Here is a 22,666-nt window from a genome sequence, read left to right on the forward strand (position 1 = left end):
ATATTTAAATGGTGTTGGACAACAAAAATAATAGAATTTTTTTGTGTTTCTTGCAAAAGCTTTTCTCTGCAGGCTACTCATTAAATTACACAAATCCACATGAGTAAAATCACAGTAAGATTGATGAGCTTGCATAAAAATGTAATTTAAAAAATCTGGATTGGAAGAAATAATCCGGAAGAACCAGCACCATTTTAGCTATAACTTAGTGATTGACTTATTTACACAGAAATAGCTCAACAACATAACAAGGCCTGTTTGTTTACCCTGCGTAAAGTACTTCAAATCATAGAGAAAACAGAATAAAACACGGATCAAGCAAGAGCAGTTTTAGAGCAGAAATCAACAACTGTTAGCTTCTTTGGAGTAAATAAAGATCATGACTTCTGCTCTAACTCTGAAATGAGATCTTTAAAATAGGTGTTCGAGATAACTTGCATCAATATTTACAATAAGAATTTACAATTGACTGTAATATAACTATGATTATTTATCTATTAAAATGATTCATTACTGCTCTATAATCTAATAAGTAATTGTATTTTACTTTGAATCATTGTTTTGAAATAAGTTTGAGTTAATCAGGTTCATTTTATTCACCTAAATTCATATGATGGAGGAAAACCAGTGGACGTTTGAATTGAGACACATCTAAGTGGAGAAACTCAGGTGCATTTCCAGGGCAATTTTTGAGGAAGTTAGAGCAGGATAAATGAACAAACTGAATATGTCAGTGTTACATTGGGAAACAACAAATGAAAGTACAGAGAATAACTTTTACATTAAATAAAAAAACCAGTAAAAACTAAAATAGTATTGATCAGTACAGTAACCTCCTCATTACACCATTTCATGATTTAAAATTGTTAAATTTTTTGTGAAAGATAATCCAGATTAATTTTTCAATTTAATGAAACAAGACAAACTTGTATTAAGATCCTAACTATGTATGGTTCTAACTTGAACGTTGTGTAGTAAAAATTGAAGGAACAAAAATACCTTCACAAATATTCAACACTACAGTCTTAACATTGCATAGTATAAATACAATAGTTAAAGTAATACTCAATCAGACATATACTCTCATATAAAGTATTTCTCACAATAATAATTTATTTACCTAGAATAATATTATTTCCTAGTACAATATATTCAACTTTTAAATTGAATTAGGAGAAAGTTTGATTTAAAGTAAATACATGATTTCAACACCATCATTAGGACTAATATTATGTAGCATTATTATTAATTTCAAATTAATACTTTGTGGCTTGATGTATTTGTTATTGAGTAGTGTTCCAAAATTGCTCATCCAGAAATATCTGTCATGTACTATAAATATCAGTCTTAAGTAATTACATAATAGTGTCTAGTAATCATAGACCTACTATTTATTACAAGGGTATTCCTGAATAACAGTTGCAAATAATCGTAATTTCAAGCAGAAGATACCTGTTATATTTATAATTACACAGTGCACTACTTTTAAGTTTGTAGGAAATGATGTTTCAGTTGTCTTTAGGTACATCTGCTCTTTTTAATTTGTCACAAATATTGATATCATTTGATAAAACTCTAGATACTAGGGCAAAAGTTTATTTTGTTTTTAATAATAAACATTTTTTTTATTTAAATTAGTAATAATTATAAAGTTTCTATGTCTTTTAAGAAGAATAATACTAAGTCAATACTTGTAAATTTATGTTATAAAAATTAATATTATATTTTCAAGGTAGAAAGGGAGTTTTCATCCTACATACTTAAAAATTTCAATTTTAATTATGCCTGGAAACCAATTTTGGAAAAGATGTAATAAACAGAATTGAACAACAAATATTAAATCAAACTTTACTCCATTGTGATCAATTCACTAGAATTTATGTATACAATTATCATCTATTCTGATCACTCTTCTAACACATTGTTAATTGATCTCTTAATTAATTTAAGCTCTATAACAATAAGAAGTTTAATTGTTGCTAGTGTAAAACATTGCTAACTTAATAATATGCACTCTATAATACATAGGATAATAAATTATACTAATAGAGTAATACCGAATGCCCAGAGAAACTAATCTACAAATAAATAAATACGATGCTTCAGGCCTCATATTAACCGAAAAACTTATTTATTCAATAATGGCAATGCCCAAATGTAAAAAAATAGGAAAATTACTATCACAAAATTTATAGGTGGACCATTAAAATAATTGCATTTAATTATTAATCATTGCACATACTTTTAAAAAATTGCTTTAAAATAGAATATAAATTCAGATATTTGCAATATTGAATAATCATTAATTGAACCCGAGCAATCATTTGATCGTAACATTCATATTAACTAATATCTTTGGATAGTCAATACAAAGCTTTACATACACGTTAAGTGTTTAGAACAGTTTATGATATAAAATTACAAACATATATTATATATATAATAGTTTAGAAGCTCCAGTGACCCTGCTCTGACAGGAGGTACAGACAGATCCGAGAGTGGGTAAGCGGTAACTGGTCCTACCTTTGGTTTGACTGAGGCATCTTCTAGCTTAGCTTAGCTTCCTGGAACAGAACATCAATTGTAATGTTAGCAATTCTGAGTAGTAACAACGTAAAAGTCATGTTACTGGACTCCAAGCCACCCACTCACTGTCGATTTTGTATATTTGTCTTAAAGCAGTGTGAACACATATGTAAAATATACTGAGTTTTTGTTGGTGAACTACCTGTCATCTCTCAGCAAGTTTGAGAAGCAAATTATTGTAGTTCTAATCATATTTGCTTAGGTGTCCATAACGGTTTTTGTTAGTAATGAATGGAGCTAAGTTACTTGGGAGGGCTAAGGTTATCAATCTGCATCCATCAATGTCTGTTCGGCTGTTTCATGGCTACCAGCAACATGTTCTTGATTAGTGTTAGGACTTCGTAAATAAATAGCTTTATATTTTAAAAGAAGAAAATGGATTAAAGAAAGCATTCAGAAAGCTTCTTGTTGGTTACACTACCAAACTTGGTTCTCCTATCATGTTTTACTAATATTACTTGGTGGTCTCAAACAAGTTTTGGAGTACTAGCCTACTCATGTCGTATCTATATCATACTTTTTAATTTTTGAAATGAGTTATAATAAAAGTCATAATCTAAACGATCATAAGTAATCTTTAGTAAAATCATTAGATATTAGGATTTTGAATATGAATTGGCATATACGAGGGTAATTCGGAAAGTAAGGTCCGATTCACGTTAACCAGACAAACAGTAAGCGAGCAGCGAAATGCGCATGCGCCCTGACTCCCGGCATGCATTGCGCGCAGAACGACGCCATTTGCAGTGAAATCGTTGTAGTCTGCTGTTTTCTGTGCCTTTTTAAAATGTTTAAAACTATTGAACGTCCCGACTGTGAAATACGGTCTGTGATACGGTTTTTGACAGCAAGGAACGTTTCAGCAACGGATATTCATCGACAGATAAATGAAGTGTACGGTCCAAATGCAATGAGTGACAGCAAGGTGCGGAAGTGGGTGAGAGCTTTTAAAGATGAACGGGAAAATGTCCATGACGAACCACGATCTAGTCGGCCGTCAGTGATCACCGAAGATTTGGTGAAAGCCGTTGATGAAAAAATTCGTGAAGATCGGCGATTCACTGTTTCTTCATTAGCAATAGAATTTCTAAACGTGAGTAGAACCATATTGTTTAAAATTGTTTCTGAAATTTTGGATTTTCGCAAATTGTGCTCACGTTGGGTTCCCAGGCTGCTTACTGAGGAACACAAAAAAAGAAGAATGGGTATTGCTCTTGAATTTTTGATCCAATATCATCAGGAAAGTGATAACCTTTTAGACCACATTGTGACGGGTGACGAGACATGGGTTTCCCACATAACCCCAGAAACGAAATGCCAGTCGATGGAGTGGCGTCACTCGACGTCACCGGCATTTGCGTCGTCACTCAACGATGGCGGCCGACTTCTATGACACCGGCATTCAAAAACTTGTAGATCATTATGACAGTGTTTAAACAAAAGTGGAAATTATGTAGAAAAATAGTGATTGATGTCAGGAATCAAATAAAACAAGTTTTTTGAAAAATCTGTTGTGGTTTTTTTTAAATAAAAAAACGGACCTTACTTTCCGAATTACCCTCGTAGTAGTAGTGTTAGTAACAGACCAGACCAAGTGTTAACAATGATTCTCGATAGATTTTTATACTTTGTATTGCGGCCCAGACATGTGCATGAGTGTGGTGTGTGTCTTCCTATTTTCAGCCCCAATCCCAAAAATCAACGTGAGACCTCAAATAATACTCCTTGTCCACAACTAGTAAGAGATGTCATCATTAACCACAGATAATGTTTTTTAATTTAATCAGTCTACTGGATTACATGTTCCTATGCCAATACACAATACTCCTATAGATTATTTCCATCTAATTGGTGATACAGTTATTTCTCAGGTCTATTATACATGCCACTAATGCTAATACTGAAGATGTTCATGTCTCATGGTGCCGTGGCATAATTCCTGTATAGATCAATCAGAAAGATGTAGCATTACCTGAATTCAAAACCTTTTAGGACTTCTATTTCACATGGGAATGGTCAAAATACCAAGTATCTAACAGTATTAAATTATTCAAAACATGTTTTGCTCAATTTTATGTTACAACACAAGTTTTCAGTACACTTTCTTTACGTCATACGTTTACATTATACCTTTTATTTTAAATATAAAGCTCATTAAACGCTAATTGGCATCACATAACTAAACACTAAAGTGTCATCTGTTAACGTCACATGACTTACCAATATCACAGATAAGCTAAGCGTTTGTTATGTTGGTCTGAGCTTTGAGGGGGAGGAAGACATCTTCCGTCTGGAACACCAAATTGTTAATTACAGTCTAAGAAAAAAGAAAAAAACTAACATTCAATATTTTGTTTGGTATGATCAAAATGTTTTATAATTAAACAATAAGTAAAATAAGCATAAATGTGAGTAGGAATACTGTAATCAATACATTTTGATATTATAACACTTTCAGTTAACTTTTAGGGATTGTAAACCACATAAGAAATATATTTTTGAAAACATGAAAACTTTCAATTACCATTCAGAGATCTTTAATAACCTCAATTGAGTTATCTGTTTTAAATATTTCAAAATTACGTATTCCTTTCCAAAATGTGAGTAACTAAAAAAAAAAATAGAACCAGATGATACACTGAGTCACAATTCCGAATAATGGTCTAGAACAGACAAAATATTTGTAAAAAAATTAATTAGTAAGCAAAAAATGTTTTAAGATTTCAGGGAGTGTATACACATATTCAGAGTCATAAAACTATGAAACATTAGGTTTGAAGTACAATTTGGACCGCCATGGTTTCTACTGCATGATTCATACATGAAATAAAAAATTTTAATTTTGTAATTCTTCAACACAGGAGTTTTGAAGAGCCCATCTGTGAGTATTGGTCACTGTACTGTAACTGATATCGTGAGTCAGCTAGCCAATCATTATATATCAGAAGCTGATTGGATAGCTACTGATATGTAATGAATTATCTACAGTTTTAGTAAATTATCATTATAAACTGCAACAATCATATAACAGATCATATTAATAACATTACAAGCCATAAAATACTATGCCACAAAGTTATAGAAAAATGCAATGGAAATTAAGTTATTTTAATGAACTGATTGTAGTTTCACAGAATTAGAATAAAAAGTAAACAATTTGATTGCCAAATATTCCTCTAAACTTCACCTTCTTAGGTAGACCAATATGTACACAACAATGTGTAAAATAGAAAATCATTTACTTAACTATAAAAAAATAGACTAAAACTGCCATCAATCATTTAGGTATTAGACTATCACTGTAAATAAGAAGATACTCTTGTAAAATACTGTGGGATATTTTAACAAGGTAGCTGATTTTTCGTATTTTGCACGAAAGCCTTACCGCTTTTTCTTCGCAGAAAGAGATTCTTGACCGCTGTCCGAGTCACTGTCCGACATGCTTGAGTCACTGGAATCACTGGAGCTGGAACTTGAACAACTGGAACTGTCACTGGCCACACCAGTGTCTTGGTTCAGATCTACACTGTCTGCTAACAATGCCAGTTCTGGTTCCCTCACCTGTATGGCATATCTCATGATAAGAACTTTACATTGGCAACTATACCTCTAAATTTTGATGTTTCAAAACAACTAAGAATAGAACAATCTGCGGAATCAAAAATAAAAATCTCATTCGTTGATTGAAATATTTCTCTCTGTCTACCAGGAAATGTAATTTTCTCTATTATAGTGCATTGGTGTACAATATCAACTGGAATGTATCTCTCTCATACAATGTGAGATTATGATACACGGTGGTAATGTTACAATGACTCTTTCCACAAGATATCAATTCAAATATTTTTACAACAAATACATCAAATCAAGAGAAATGCTTATAATAGGCTAAAATGTTTCTATTTCTTATTTATATGTGTTAAGTTTATAACAATATTGTTTAAAACAAAAACTATCATATGGAAAGAAGTACAATTATTAATCCTAGAAGTATGATATGACATAGAAGTTATGCTCTTAGAAAAGCCAACAGGCATGCATCATAGGAGTATATGCTATTTCAAGTGTTTAAAAACAAGTAAATTTTACAGATATGATGATGGCATTGATACCAATATATTCTCCTAAAAGTTCTAAAACTACATGTTTTGAGCATTCATATTGCTTTCAAAACTGGTTATTGGAAATAAAAGGTTCCTGTTAACCTCACTTTCTCGGTATTACAATTTGAGTTTCAGAGTCAATACTGTATCATACAACAAACTTGTCAAGTCGATAACTAAATTTAAATTTCTTGTTTTTCAAAATTAACATCAATCATTTACATCACACATGCTATTAAATTTCAAGAACCTTCATGGATATGCACAGAAGTGGACACAAAGGATTGGACGACTTTGTAGGAATTGATCAAAAGTAAAATAAGGATCAGTACACTACACGTAGAAACAAAACTACACTGGAAAAAACCTGACTTGGCACTAGGTTTTACATGTTTCTATACAACATTCCAAATAACCAAATTTAAAAAATAATATAATTAATAAAAATATACGAGCTGAAAATCTTCAAAATTCTGAATTCAAAACAACACAATTTCTCAAAATGTAATGTACAACATAAATTATTGTTAATTTAATTATATAAACAATACACTGTTAAGTTCAGTTATACTTCAATAGATGATAGTTTTATACCTTGAGACGGCGGTACCACTTGCGTGACAACTTGGGTCTGCCTCTCAGGGTCTTGTGCCACACGACCAGGAAGTTAGTGCGACTGCAGAAGTTCTGTGTAACAGCTATCGTAGTATCCAGATTGAGCACAACGTGCCACCAGCCGCCAGGTACAAACACAGTTTCTCCTGGACCCTGTAGTATCTCCACCTATAAACAGTGTAATGTAGCCTACTAGCTGTGCCTATGTAATAGTTGTGATTATCCTTATTCTCTAATAATTTATAGTATTTACAATACCAAGCACTCAAACATATTGTTGTTGGTTTTAATGGTTGCCTTAGTAGCAACTCAATTTTAATCAACATGAGGACTCTGCTTATTGGGATTGATAGTTATGGGAAACCTAAAAAAGGTTTATAATGATAATGTTTCCTGCATATAAACTTATCCCACTCACGTATATAATACAATTCACTGAAAAAACATGTGTATTACAAAAAATGTCCTGCATTTAATATTTCTCAATTGTAAAGTAAGAGGTTTTGTACAATGTGATTGCTTATGTTTACAATTCACGTGCCTCTGCAAATCAGCTATTTTGATTTAACAGATTGTTCATGAGGGTTGTGGATAATTTATAAATTAGGTTATCTATCAATCTCAACAAAACATGACATTTAGCGATTGGTTATTTCCATAATGCTGATCAGCAATAATTAGTAAACAGTGGATCTCTGCAGATTAAATTACCAAATCAGATACAATAAATTCTCGATTTTGAGTATTCTCTGGCTTCTAGATTTGGCTACATTTCGACTCATCAATACACTCTAGTGTCTCTTACGCACTACCATCTTTATAATGTTTAAAAAAAATATTTGAAAGTATTGGTAGCGCACTCACCCGGCAAGTAAGAGATCCAGGTTCGAGTCCTGGCGGAACAAGTATTTTTTTGTGATTCAATGTTTATTAAAATTAAATTAGGATATTGCTATTAATACAAATATATATATTCATTAAATTTGTATGTGACTAATCACTTTGATTTCAACAATTTATTTAATGTTATTTCTCGCACAAATCTGAAAACAGGTATACCGCTATGAATGACTCGTCCCTCTCTTAATGCTGTGAGAAATGTAAATAATATTCTTAAAAGTCAAGTTGACACTGCAGAATTGCTCATTCATAGATACTTCTGTGATTGAATTATGACATTATACAAACCATGGATTACACATAAATAAATTAAGAAAATATTTTTTGACAAAATTGACTGTGGACTCTAAAAACTGAAGCATCACGAAACAGGAATTCATCAAATAATGTGAATATGACTACACAAACTTCAAACACAGATATCAGTATTGCTACTGGCGGAGATCAGATCTGTCTCAATGTCAGTTAATTAAACTGTTTATTTGTACACTAGCATAACATTGTTCACTGTCGACTTGAGTCACTTATGTGAATATGACTACACAAACTTCAAACACAGATATCAGTATTGCTACTAGGGCGAGATCAGATCTGTCTCAATGTCAGTTAATTAAACTGTTTATTTGTACACTAGCATAACATTGTTCACTGTCGACTTGAGTCACTTATGGATGAATGATGGAGGTAGAGGAAGTTTACATGAGGATGTGTGTTCATTATAATAAAAAAACTGTAACATGTGATTAAAGTCGTCCCTTTATAAGGTTTTTTTCAGATTTTCTGTTAACAAAAAATATTTGGCACAAAAATTTATTATTTACAATTATTAATCAATCCCTGAAACTCACTTAGTAAGATATGAGATATAAGAAGGTTACCGGTTTACAATCCTGGGGCCAGGAAGGCAATTGCGTGCGGGGATAGATGACCTTGAACCAGGTGATAGCTTCATCTCTCTGCTTACCTCCATCAGCTGATGTCACCTTGATCAGTTCTTTTGGCGTGTGAGTGGGGAACAAGCACCATCTGTACATATTACAAGTTAAGTCAATTTCAACAGTCAAATTAATAAAACGTAATTAGAAATAATGAAAACTAATAAATGTAATACATAATATTGTTACTTTTTATAAATTCTCAAAGTATTTATCAAAACGATAGGAATTGATGTAAAGATTTTTTAATTGTTGTCCAGCATCTTATTACAACTTTTTATTATTATTTATTTGCACTGAAAGCCTGTAATTCACATGTGTTAATTGTATAGTCTATCTCAATGGTGTATGATTTAATCAAAAACACTATTACAAAGTTAATGGTTATAAAATGAACTTATAATACTGAATAAAGCTCATAAATTGAGGAAAAAACAAAAACATATTACTTTTAACTAAGAAACAATATAGGTATAAATGGTATATACCGTTTGTGGCCTGATATTAGTGCGTTCCAAGCACTAGTTCCTAGAGGGTCTATATGTATACCGGTACCCGACCGTGCTGGTCCCATCACAAACCAGCGGTATGGTGGCCGCCTCTCCTCCCCTGCATGTTTGAACAGATCATCTCTGAAGTACAGCGGCACAGTGTAGTCTTCCAATAACTTTTTTCGTCTTGGATGCTGTAATTTAAAACAAATATTAATTCACTTAATTCATAGATAGTACAAACATTTTTATAAGCTTTGACATCTTGTGTTTTAACACAATTCTTGCTTATATTAAATAAATTCTCAAATCTCCTCCATATATGATCCTAACCTAATAAGGTAAATACAGATTTGATTGATTTGTTTAGACAGCTTCACCTTTAATGTCTAATTGTATGTAATAAAATCGATACTGTCCAAGAAAAATGATCTTTTTTGAAGCAATTTATTCTTATTGTTCCATGTCAGTATCATTTGTTAAATAAATCATACATTGGTATGATTTATTGTTGTATGCATCTTTCTATTATAAAACTATGCATCTTTCTATTATAAATCATGCAAACAAACCACGAAATAACATTTTGTTCAGTTTTTTTTTAACCTGTAACAATCGTACATAAGTTCATTAAATACTATACATTATATACTTGTCTGTTAGTATTCAAATACTATCTAACTAAAGTGATTGACTGATAATCCTATATAAGTCTAATGCCCACTATATTTTGACAATACAGAGCACTAGCTAGTTGTTCCTATAAAACCTTATAGGACAAACAATAGTTAAATGATTATCGAGGATAACCCGTTCTCCTGGAGTTAGGGAAGTACTTTATACAAACACATATATTTTGTAACCACAGCAGACACAAATTTACTGCAGTTACATATACTGCATTGACACGGATTGTAAAAACCCAATAAATGCTGTGAGTAGAAATTAAGGAAAATAAAAAAAACAAAAAAAACAACGGGAATAAAATAAATATGAGTATTTTTAAACAGTTAAAAGTGTATATGTTTGTGCTTACCTCTCCAAAACTACTGTCAAATATATACAAAGGACTATCGTCCTGCGTCACAGCCATATAATCAATAAAATATTTCATCTTCATCTTGACACTGTAGCCTTGATTGTCTTCCCCACATTTGAATTTTTGGTTGCGATATTTCTTTCCTAACCTCTGTAAAACACCAATAAAAGATTTGAATACAGCCTTATGTATTAAGTCATCATGGAGTATAACACAATATAAAAGCATACTCTCATAGAGAACATATTTTTATGGGCTTATTTTTGTTATTAGATAACTACAAAATATATCTCATTTTAAAGATATGATTAATCTAGACGCTAGTGAACAAGGCTGCTACTGACCAGTGACCGCCAGTGCCTGAGACACCGGTACTACCTAAAACCACCAAGGCTCATTTGTAGACTTTTACAACACTTTACATTTTGCTAGCCCTTAGTTTTTATGTAAACTGACTGATTTCTTTAAGGGTTTTTAGCTTTTTAGATTGGCTATCAACTAGTGTAAATTAAAAGTGCATTATGTATATAATTTATTTATTTATTTTAGAAAAAAAGAAATTTACATAAAACAATCACTTTAGACCAAAGAATCTGTACAAACAAATATTTTTATCAATCGGAAATATTTTAAATTGATAAAGTGGAAATTATAGAATATTTGACAAAACATTCTTATAATAAGTGTTAATTATATAAGGAGAATACAATAACTAAAAACAAACAGCTGTGTCAATGTAATTAATTAGTGATTCCTACTTTAAATTGATAAAGATAGCCTTATTTACCTCAAAACAAAACCAAATCAGTCAAAACAAACTTTAAAAGATTGTAATGAAGTTAAAATTAATGTTTTCCTAAAAGGCTGATCAAACGGACATTGGCATCCAAAGGGTTAATAAATATAAAAAGACATTTTTGTGTTTTTAAGTAATGATCATTAAACCCTTTTAAGGCCGGCGGCGGCGGTAATAGGCACCCATGGTCAAAGGCCAACTGTTTAATAGTGACATGTCTGTTCAAGGCCAGGGTGTTTCACAGCTGATGAGCATAGTTTTAGAAAAATATTCATAGGAACGTTATTTTGTTATCATAAACCAATATTTATTTTATATATTTATTTAAAATTAAATTATCTTTTAAGAAAAAAATACGTTTACCCCCACATTCCAAAAAAATTAAAACTTAGAAAAAAAATTATTTTGGATTTTTAATTTTGTTATGTTTCAGGAGATTTTAAAAATATTCAACTATTATAGAAATCCTTTTAAACATATATATTTTCAAACTACAGCTAATTATGAGTAAAATTACAAATTTTGAAGTGCCTACCTTGATGTGACATTAAGTTGTAGAACATAAAATAAAATTCACCTATGTTAATTTTGGTCTAAAGTAAAGAAACACCACTACTGGCTATGCTGTTTATCAGAGCATTTTCACTTATCGGTGATCTCTCCCGGCGCCTTTTACTCATCTTAACTTTAAAACTCACAATATAATTTAATACTGATTAAAATATATTTAGGTTTTAGCTATAAACTAGACGTCCAAATAGTTACGACAACACAGAGTGCCGGTGTCAAACCAGCTGTCTGTTACGTCATCTAAATGCATAGATATAAAATATAAACATTGACAAAAGCGGCAGTGTTTGCCGTTATTTATGAAGCCCTATATCCCTCTACACAAGTATATCATGTTTTGTGGCATTTGGAAAAGGAAACCAGCCAGTAAATGGGAAAAATGGACGGGTGCCTATTACGGCCGTCAGCCGCGAGCGCAATTCTGGCCGCGGGGGGCTATTATGGCCGCCGGCCTTAAAAGGGTTAAAAACACGAAAAATGATTATCGAGGATAACCCGTTCTCCTGGAGTTAGGGAAGTACTTTATACAAACACATATATTGTTGAGCTATGCCAGTGTCGAGTCAATAGTTCCTATTTTGAGGATTGTTATTTGCCATAATATCTATTGACTGATACAAGTCCAATCCTAGCTCAAAGAGGACAACCCATTCCCCTGGAGTTGGGGAAGTACCCTACACACACACACACACACACACACACACACACACACACACACACACGCACACACACACGCGCACACACATATTATACATATATATATATATATATATATATAAATATATAGCAAATTTAACTAAATTACATAGTGCATGTCTTATGAACTGCTCTACAATACCTCTAGAGTCCATTTGTACGTGGCTTTCCATGACTCTTGGCAGCCCCTTATCACAATCGGCAAGTATGGTTTTTCATATTTTTCTATGAACTCTTCTGGTGTCACACTAGACTCATCTATCCTCTCAACATTGTCATTCACAATTTTAAAAGGTTCAAAGTTGTGCGTGTATCCTATTTGCGACCAAGCTCCTTTACTGTTCAATTCTGAAAGAGAAACAAACCACTTCCTTACATGAAACGGTATTATATCACATCAAGAGTTAGCAATAACGTATAATGTATCAGTAATAACAAGTACAAGTACAAAATTATATAGCATTCTCATCATATTTATGAATCCAGAAAGCATAACATTTCTTACATGTCAAACTTTATATCTTCAAAGTTAGAAGCAATGTTCAAACTTTCTTCTCATTTGAAAAAAAAAAAACAAATTTTGTTTATGGACTACACACATTCTGCATTGTGAATATATATCTCTAATTGTTATAAAAATGTATTTACAAAAATGTAAAATTTTAAACCTACTTTCAGTTGGGGCACTGAGATCTCACACTAAGCCTAATCAGATTCATCACTGCTATCATGGTCTACTGGTTCACTTTCTAACAACTCTCTTATAGCACTAGATTGATCTAAATAGTTTCTATCCATTTCAAATGAATATGATGATGGTAAAATTCAACATATAAAACTTGCTAAAATACAAATAGACACTCCTAACCTAGCTCTACATAGATTACGAATCTTGGGTTATTTTGAAATAAAACACTAACTATTTGTTTCACTCCCGTGAAAAAGAAATACTTTTCAAAACATGTTTATACCACCATGTTTAATAATAACTTCTAATAATATTACAAACTTGCAACAAGAAACATAAACAAACAAACTAACCACTACGTAAACAACAGCAAAGAAATGACAAGAATGAAAATTTCATATGACATTCTTCTTTTTGCAGACTTGTATTAAAGATCGAAAAGTACCGAACTTCATATTAATAGATACCTTTATTTATCCACTATCAAATACTACCGTTACTTTCATCAAAAAGCATTACAGTTACTTTATAAAGTGGTTTTTTCACGGCGATGTTTGACCGTTGAGTGATAAACCGTCCCTGTAGCAATCATCACCAGTAACTGGGTTAAATGTACTAGCCAAGATTGCCAAGGGGGAAATGGCTATATTTAGCCTGTAATACATTTATAAAAAACTGTTAATTTTTATATTTCAATGAATTTGTATAATTTAAATTTTATTTACTCATACTTAAATAAAGCTTTACATACAATAATAAAAAGTAAACAACCCTTAAAGTGTCATATTTAGTTAATACTGCTTTTAGATTAACGCTTATTAATTATAAAAAAATAAAAACTATATTTTCTCAACACTTATTTTCCTTTTATTTTCTATGTGATAAAAGGAAAACAAACTGCATATCAATTTTGTTGATTATTTGCTTGCCCACAGTACACATTATTTATAGTTAGCTTTATAGTCTATGTATACATGCCAATTCCTAAACTATTATTTCAAAAGTTTTATATGTCCAAGAAAGTGGGTAATAACACACCCAAAACAACACAGCAGTTTACCGTTCAACTATTCACAACGTTCCTACAAGTTAAATGGAGCAAAACAAAACAGATGCTCGCAAAACAGTAGCTTTTTAGCATCAAGACACAAACTGCCACCTGTGTGATAAAATCCACTCTAGCATCGATCGATAAGCACAGAGATGGTCACGTGGTATGCACTACTACTGAAACATACTTTTCACACACTCTAGTGGATTAACTCAGAACTACCATCACAAAACAAGGCTTACAAACTTATTGTGCATATACACGCTTACAGCGTTTAAAGCATGGTCAGGCCTCATGCTTATATGCGCTTACCAAATTAATAACTTTAAAAATTTAAGGTTAATGAAAAACGAAAGGTTAAAAAATGTGTTTACTACATAATTCATTTCCAATATTATACTAAAATTATAAGTATGGTATCATTATAAACTAGAACAGTTGTTTATATCATACACACAATTTGAAGGTCCACCCTTCAAAAATTCCTGCACTATGATCACTCCAACTAACTAATCAAAAATTGTGAGGCGACATCTTTACAATCAATAATTATTCTGCAAATTCCTCTTGCTAGTTATATTGTAAGTCAATATAAGGTTTTGCCTGCAGTTCTTTAAAAGGCCAGCAAACCAATTTATTGTAAATATCGATAATAGTCTGCGACATTAAGTGAAAATATCGTTATCATCAAATTAAACCTGATATCGTTATTTCCATATGATTTAATATAATTTGTTTACAAAATACATAATAGTGGAAATGGCAAAAAATTTGAATGTTATGAATTACTATTATAGCTTGGAAATTAATCCACATAATAAAAGCAACGCGAAACAATTATGCCACTAGCCATGAAACACGTCAAACCCAAAACAGCCATAATTACTGATTTATGGAAATCACAATTTAAATCTCACCAATAAAGTATTTCACAGTTACCATGGAAAAAATTCATAGGCTCGTTAACTAATTTACAAAACAGGAAAAAATAATGTAATAACAAGATGCCTAAATAAGAGAAGTATTGGCAAATAAAGCCAAGAGCACAAGGCAATCAAACTTCATCATAGAAGTAGAAACTGTTGCTAAAATGGCAAAAAAGTGCAAAAATACAGGAAAACTCCAAAATTATCCTAATATGCAGTTGGTAGCCTTACTCTGACCACTAACATTCTATGAACTTTTCTCACATGAATTTTGATATCCTCTTTATCCCTTTTACCAATGCCTACCCCCTCCTTAGCTTGTTAACCCCCTTCCCCCACCATGAAACCCCAATTCCATGATTCAGTCCCCTAGATTTATGGACTATTTGGGATATAACTTAAATTTTAAACTGTTATTAATCATTGTGCAATATATGGATCACGACTACCTAAAAAAATCTTTCTAGAAATTAAAACATACTATTTTAAGAAATTTTAGGATAGCGTACAATAAGCGAATCAAGTTTTTTATATTGAAATTTGCAAACGGTGTAACTTAATTGTAACCATCAATACAAGCAACCGATATTGATTAATTTATTTGAACAATCAACTTAAATAATATGTAACAACTATTTTTAGATAATAAACATAATATTTGACTTTTAATTAAATGACTTCATCAAATTTAAAATGACTGTTAACGTTAAAAAAACAAAATGAAATTGCTTTAAAAGATGATAAAATGTGTTTCTCTTGGCTTCAAGATATTGGACTGGTACTGAAAAACTCATTAACTTAAATATTAAATTTGCGGGAAAGATACAGTCACTTAAGAGAGGAGCAAATAAGGTCATGTTTATATAGATGTATAAAAAAGGTAATGGTTTTCATAATTCAGTAAAAATTCACTGAAGAACAGTTTTTTTTCAAAGGATCTAAGTTTGAATTGCACAACATTAAAACTTTGATGTACTGTTTTCTATAAACCACACAAACTAAAAACTTTTAATTGTTGAGTGCTTCTTGGATTTACACAGCCCATCGAGAAGTATAATATCTGACTAGCTGTCATTTTGTATCTTAAGGAATTTGTTTGCATGGATTGGTATAGTGGTGAAAATATATGAATGTAAAATGACTAAACGAAAATATAATAAAGGGAAGTTAGTAGAAGGAAAATGGATATTAGGTTTAATTGAAACCAGACCAGAAGGTCAAAAACATGGTGGTAAATACAAATTGAGGTTTGTCCTAAAAACAAACAAGATGCAAAAACCCTCATTCTTCTTGCATTAAAACATCTAAACCCTGGAACAACCATAGTCACAAACTTGTTGAAGGCATATTTTGGACTGAGTGATTATGGTTTTGTCCAATTTTACCATCAACCATAGCGAACACTTTTTAGACCCGGTCACTGGTGATAACACTCAAGACAGTCAAAAGCTTGTGGAGGGCCGTGAAATGAAGTTTAAAATGTGGCATACTAGCTGACCTGCTTGCAGATAATTTCTATGAATATTTATACAGAAGAGAGGTATGATTTTCTGGAGAGGATGCATCAACCATTCCTTGAAAGCGATTTATCATTGTTACCAAGGAGAAAATTTATAGATTGCACAAATTTCCTATTTCTTAATCTAAATATTATGTTGTCATAATTCATTTTTGTATTCCAAATATTTGTTACGTTATCATTTCTTAATTATTCATGAGTTTTCCAATGTTTTTTAATTACTTGTAAAATTGTCACTGTATACAGTACATTTTTTAATTTCAAACATATGATTGTTATTGGGGACTTTAGATACTTTGATATCAATTGATGCTAGTATTCAATAAACGAATATCATGTATTAATGATCATACTAATCGATTTAAAATACCGGGTCCACTTATCATACTCTGCCCAAATTGACAAAAGTGGTTTAGATTTTTACAGCTAATGTGGCTAATGTACATACTGTCCTGCCAGACTGTTATAGTGATGGGATTATTGACTACTTTATACAATTGACAAGTAAACTACCTTCAAACATAGACTAGACAAGTCGTAACAACTAGTCGACTAGTTTCACATCAAATATTTTCTAAGTGTGCTGTCATGAATAAAACAAAACAATCTGTCGTCAGTTGGTTGGGTTTTTTGTTTTTGTCCTTTACTACTGTAAAAGCAATATATATGAATTAATTGTGTATATAATAATGTTTAATTGTATAATGTATGCACAAAGACACACTTTTTATTGTAACACATTGTAAACTTATACAATATTTTTAGAAAGTAGAGTTAAAATTTTAGTGTTGTATTTTAATTAATAGAATATAAATTATTAAAATGCCTCCAAGAAGGTCAATAGTTTGGATCTATTTTGAGAGAAAAGGAAATAATAGTATTATTTGTGGATTGTGTAAAACGATTTTTAAGTTTGTCACTAATACAAGTAACATGATGCTACATTTTAAGAGTTGGCACCATATGGTGTCATGTAGTGAAAGTTAAATACGTAATAGTTGGGTAACATATTGGAAACATGACAAATTGTTAATGAAACAAGAAACTAGTCGATTGGCATAGCAAGCACATAGTAATTTACGTAATAATATGATGGTTTTTTTATATGTGAATTTATTATTAACAAATAATCAAGTTACTAGTTTTATATCTTGAATGTATAAATGACTAATTGCCAAACAACTAAATTCAATAATCGTCTTTGTATTAAATAGAGTAAACTAGTACAATACTAATTTTAGAATCCAAAATAACCACACTGGTCGATCTATTACTTTACTACGATTAATCAAGTTAACCAACTAGTCAACTACTTTAGACACCAGTAAATAAACAACTATTCAACTAGTTGATTACCCCACTACTGGCCTCTTGGGGAACTACAAACCCCGGTTTTCCTCTTGGCATCAAGCCTTGGGGTCAGTTACAATTTAATGAGGTGATGAGAGAAAACAGCCTGCTATGTTCAACCCTAATAAAGCGATCTAAATTTCTGTGTTCTTATAGCATCTATTTTAACAGCCTTATAAACATCACACTTAGATTTTTCGTAGTAGTTTATTTTATTCAAAGCATTTAGACAATTTGGTAGTTCATTGTTTGTACCAACAGGCTTAAAGTACCAAGATAGCCTATTACCTCAACTAGTCATTAGAGTAATTTTTACCAATCTAAAGCACATAATTGGTAATATTTATAACTATAGACAGACTTAAATCTCTGATAATTTATAATGTTAAGGATTCCCTACAGTTTTCAATGTTTTATAACTTTATCAATAAGAAACGCCGATTTTAAGGTTAGTTTACTATTAATTGAGCTACAATTTTACCTGGTCTGGCTTTTCTTTTGACTTCACGAATTCTTTTCCTCGCTCTATGTTCTAGTTTTGTTCGATCCGTTTCTGCAGCCATTAGTAAACTAATATTATGTGATATTGAATTTTTATAAACAGGTTAGAATTCACTTCTCCACTATATGAACAACAAGGCCATCAAACGCCATGAAAGGAGCAACCTGCTGCACGCACAATCGCAATGTACATCCCCATCTATCCTTTTTTCATAATGCACCATAGAGTAGACAATTTAAAATGTATAGCAAATCGAACACGAGCATGATAACAAATACAAATAATAAAACCGAATAAACTAGTAATTTTAAAACACCAAAATTAATTTAAAATATAAACAAATACTATTGTGCATATAGCGATGTAGATTAACTTAGCACAAGTATATCAGATCGAGGTAGAATTTAAGCTGCAGATGTTTTATTTGAACAAGACAAAATAACTTGAATCCTTCAACACACTTTTTAACTTTACTCATTAATTAAATTTGTATAATGAACAATTTACAAATCATGGGTCAAAATTATCTCCAAATTAAAGGAACGGCAAATGATACTCTAATTTTCATTTACCCGAATTAGTCATAGGCAATCTTTTCATATGCTTGTTAGAACAAAATTTTCTTAAAATTCTAAATTTCCTTCCTCTGTTGTGGCTTAGATTTATAGACGACATACTGTATTTTGTAGTCTGGCATCATAGTTTGTTTAGAGAAACCTTACCATTTTCATGACAAACTAAAATATTTTCTAATGTCTAAACTTTAATTGGAATAATGATCATAAAATCATAACTTTTTTTGCATGTTGAAGTTTTTCTAGAAAACCACATTTTAAAGACGAAAATACATGTTAAGGAACTAACAACATGAATACATTACAGTAGCACCACAAAAATCATGTCTAAAAATCAATAGCAAAAATTTTCTTAATCAGAGCCAAATTTTTATGTAGGTACCATCGATTTAAAATTGTATAAGATCAGTTAACAACGCGCTTACTAACAGGTGCTACATAAATAAAATTTGAACAACCTCTTCAAAATTCTTGTTCAGACAACCTAAAAGTATTAAAAAATATTGAAAACCACTTCCAAAATATCCTAAATTTATAACAACGTTTTATCCTGGTTAGCAACAAATGCAATAAAGCTATAAAAATTGGTTATGATATTTTAATAAACCTACCCTTAACAGAAAAATTATTGGCCTTATCAAATATATCAATAAGATCTAATTTCATGTTAAAATCGCTTAATTTAACATTTGGCTGTGAACTATGAAATAAACCACTTTGTAGAATTTACAAATGTATGAGTAAGAGCGGTCAATTAAAAATTGGGGTAAACATAAAATTCGCTGCGCGTAAGAATAATTGGTCGCCGTTCTCGACAAATTATAAAGAAGAAAAAGCCAGTACCTATGTAGCCTTACACACTACTCACCATAGCAAAAGCTTTGAGAATTGCTATGAACTCAAAGCTATTAGCCAAATTAAACCTTGTGATAATAGCTAACGAAACGATTTAATTCTAGGAAATAATGAATTGATTTGATCAAAATTGGTTCGTACACTTAAAGGGTACGTGGACATTCATAACTTACAGTTTCAGATCTTGGTCTGAAAAGTTGACACATCTACGAAAATAGGCGCGGACTATGAATGAGGGTTGTAATATAATATACTATACCGTGTATGCAAATTTTTATTAAACTTGGCAGGTACATTTTTGAGATACAGGATCAGCCGTAGGTTTTTTTCCCAAAAGCTGGCCAGTAAATTCAGTATAGTACTGAAAGTAGTCACTACGAATGGCGATTATGAAAACACAAGTAAACTTTGTTAAGTAATGTAAAACGTGTATTGGAATTCTATTTAAGTACTATCTACAGAATTTGTTTTGTATTTGTAATATTTATCTTCACATTATAGAATAAATGCAGATTTTTAGTTTATAAACTAGGTTGGGATTCAGTTAGAAACAAGGTCGACATATACAAGGTTGTTCTTTCCCTGGATGGAATCTATGGGCAGTTTCGTCGGTGTTGAGATTGAAATATGATTTCCATAAATCACTAATGATGCTGGCCGTTCTAGGTTAGACGTGTTTCATGACTAGTGGCATAATTGTTTTGGCATCCCTTTCATTATGTGGATAAATCCATTTTAATTTTCCGCCATCATCACTATTGTTTATTTTGTAAACAAATTATAATTAAACATTAAATGACGGTATTAGGTTTAATTTAATAATATCGACATTTTCACTTCATATTGTAGACTATTATCGATATTTATAATCAATTGTTTTGCCAGCCTTTATGGATCTGCAATCAAAATCTTTTATGGACTTACAATATAACTAGCAAGAGGAATCTGCAGAATAATTATTTACAGTATTGTCAAGATTTAAAAGAGATCGTCTCCCAATTTTCTATAAGCTAGTTAGAGTGATGCAACCAAAAAGGTGTATCCTTGAAGATAAACATAGATATGTATCTGCATTGTTATACAGTAAGGCTTACATCAACTGAGCTTTAATTTAGGACCAATTCCGAAGGATGTTTCACTTATGGCCAGGGGCATTTTTGATCGGCACTTTCCCATGTTCAGATCACGTTAGATAATTTGGTATAAATTAGTGTACAGGTGAGTGCAGGCAGGGAGTTAAACTTAACAGTGAGTGCGGTTCCACAGCACCTCAGTCATAACCCGTCGCTTCACTGTCATTGCAAGTGGTAGGTTTCTTCTAACTCTTAGGCTCGATGCACACTTGCGTATTTGCAAGTAGCGTGCACGCCGCGGGCAAGCTGCGTGCGCTTGGCTTGTTTTTTCCGTCAATACACACTACAGCGGTTTTTCGGCGTCTTCAGTCTCTTTGCACCTCCCAAGCAGCATGGATGGTCACAGACAACGTGTTGCATTTGCGTTTGCTGTGTATGATTATTTATACAATGACAAAAAGCGAAGTATGTGGGTGCTTAGTTAGTGCTCGTTTGTTAAAAGGGGCGTTTGTTACGCTTTTCCAAGATCTTCGTCGAGATGAGAAGTAATTTTTCAATTACCGTATTTTAGGATGAGTGTAGTGTTTTTTTTTTTAAACTTTTGTTTAACTTTTAAATCGCATGTTTTTTATTGACACTTGCATGTGACGTAGATTTTAGTATTTTAATTGTTTTAACCGTAGTTTATAGCATTGTTAACAGAGGCCTTTTAGAGTTTATATTGTTATCGTTTAAATTGTCTATTGTTGTTTATTAAGTCATTGTTATTGTTATTATTTATAAGATTGCATCGTTAACTAGTTATAGCAACTTGCATGTTGCACCTGATCTGTACTGACATGTGAAAATTAATTAAATTGACTTAGATGATGGAAAAAAAAAAACAATAGCCGAAAAAAAAAATGAAAGGCCCAAAATATCATTTGATGAACTTGAAGCAAAAGTAAAGATACTAGATGCAGACTATCATTAAATCACTTCTCATTAAATCCCTCGAAGAACTCCTCACAAACGATGAACCAGGCTCCTTCCTCTCTTTTTAATCCTGTCATGGTAATGTTCTGATGTCGTATCCCATATGACAGGCTGGTTTTTGACAGCAGCAATAAACAGTTCAGTATCGACGTTGATATCCATCGCGCGGTCAATGTGTACTCGCTGATTGCCTAGCAAAGACTGCCAAGCCGCCAGACTTGTTGTGCAAGCCGCGTGCACGCCGCGGTGTAGCAGTAGTGGCGTCCTTCCGAGCTCACGCTGCTTGCAAGTCGCTTGTTAGTCGCGTGCACGCTGCGGCTCCGCTCGAGTGTGCACTACCTAACTAACAACTCACTACTGCTAAACCGCCGGCGGTCATACGCAGCTTGCCCGCGGCGTGCACGCTACTTGCAAATACGCA

The 22,666-nt window shown here is 31.9% G+C and overlaps 1 protein-coding gene across 1 annotated transcript; it reads right to left on the bottom strand.

Moving 5' to 3' along the window:
• Positions 1-722: 722 nt before the first annotated feature.
• LOC124354772 (bifunctional arginine demethylase and lysyl-hydroxylase PSR) lies at positions 723-18,939 on the bottom strand. Its single transcript, XM_046805470.1, has 9 exons — positions 18,747-18,939; positions 12,874-13,079; positions 10,667-10,819; positions 9,628-9,824; positions 9,083-9,230; positions 7,284-7,472; positions 5,972-6,147; positions 4,807-4,876; positions 723-2,564 (listed from the first exon to the last, which is right to left on the bottom strand). The coding sequence occupies exons 1-8, from the start codon at positions 18,826-18,828 to the stop codon at positions 4,834-4,836; spliced, it is 1,194 nt and encodes a 397-aa protein (XP_046661426.1). The 5' UTR covers positions 18,829-18,939; the 3' UTR covers positions 723-2,564; positions 4,807-4,833.
• Between the last annotated feature and the right edge of the window lie 3,727 nt (positions 18,940-22,666).

This window comes from Homalodisca vitripennis, chromosome 2 (genome assembly GCF_021130785.1).
Source record: "Homalodisca vitripennis isolate AUS2020 chromosome 2, UT_GWSS_2.1, whole genome shotgun sequence".
Classification (NCBI taxonomy): Eukaryota; Metazoa; Arthropoda; class Insecta; order Hemiptera; family Cicadellidae; genus Homalodisca; species Homalodisca vitripennis.

Bases quoted from the DNA above. Each gene is read 5' to 3' on its own strand.
- LOC124354772 (XM_046805470.1), bottom strand. From the start codon at position 18,828: ATGGCTGCAGAAACGGATCGAACAAAACTAGAACATAGAGCGAGGAAA. The intron at 13,080-18,746 runs GTAAAATTGTAG...TTTCTCTTTCAG, and splicing joins CAAAAGAAAAGCCAGACCAG to AATTGAACAGTAAAGGAGCT. The intron at 10,820-12,873 runs GTATTGTAGAGC...GGTGTTTTACAG, and splicing joins CGTACAAATGGACTCTAGAG to AGGTTAGGAAAGAAATATCG.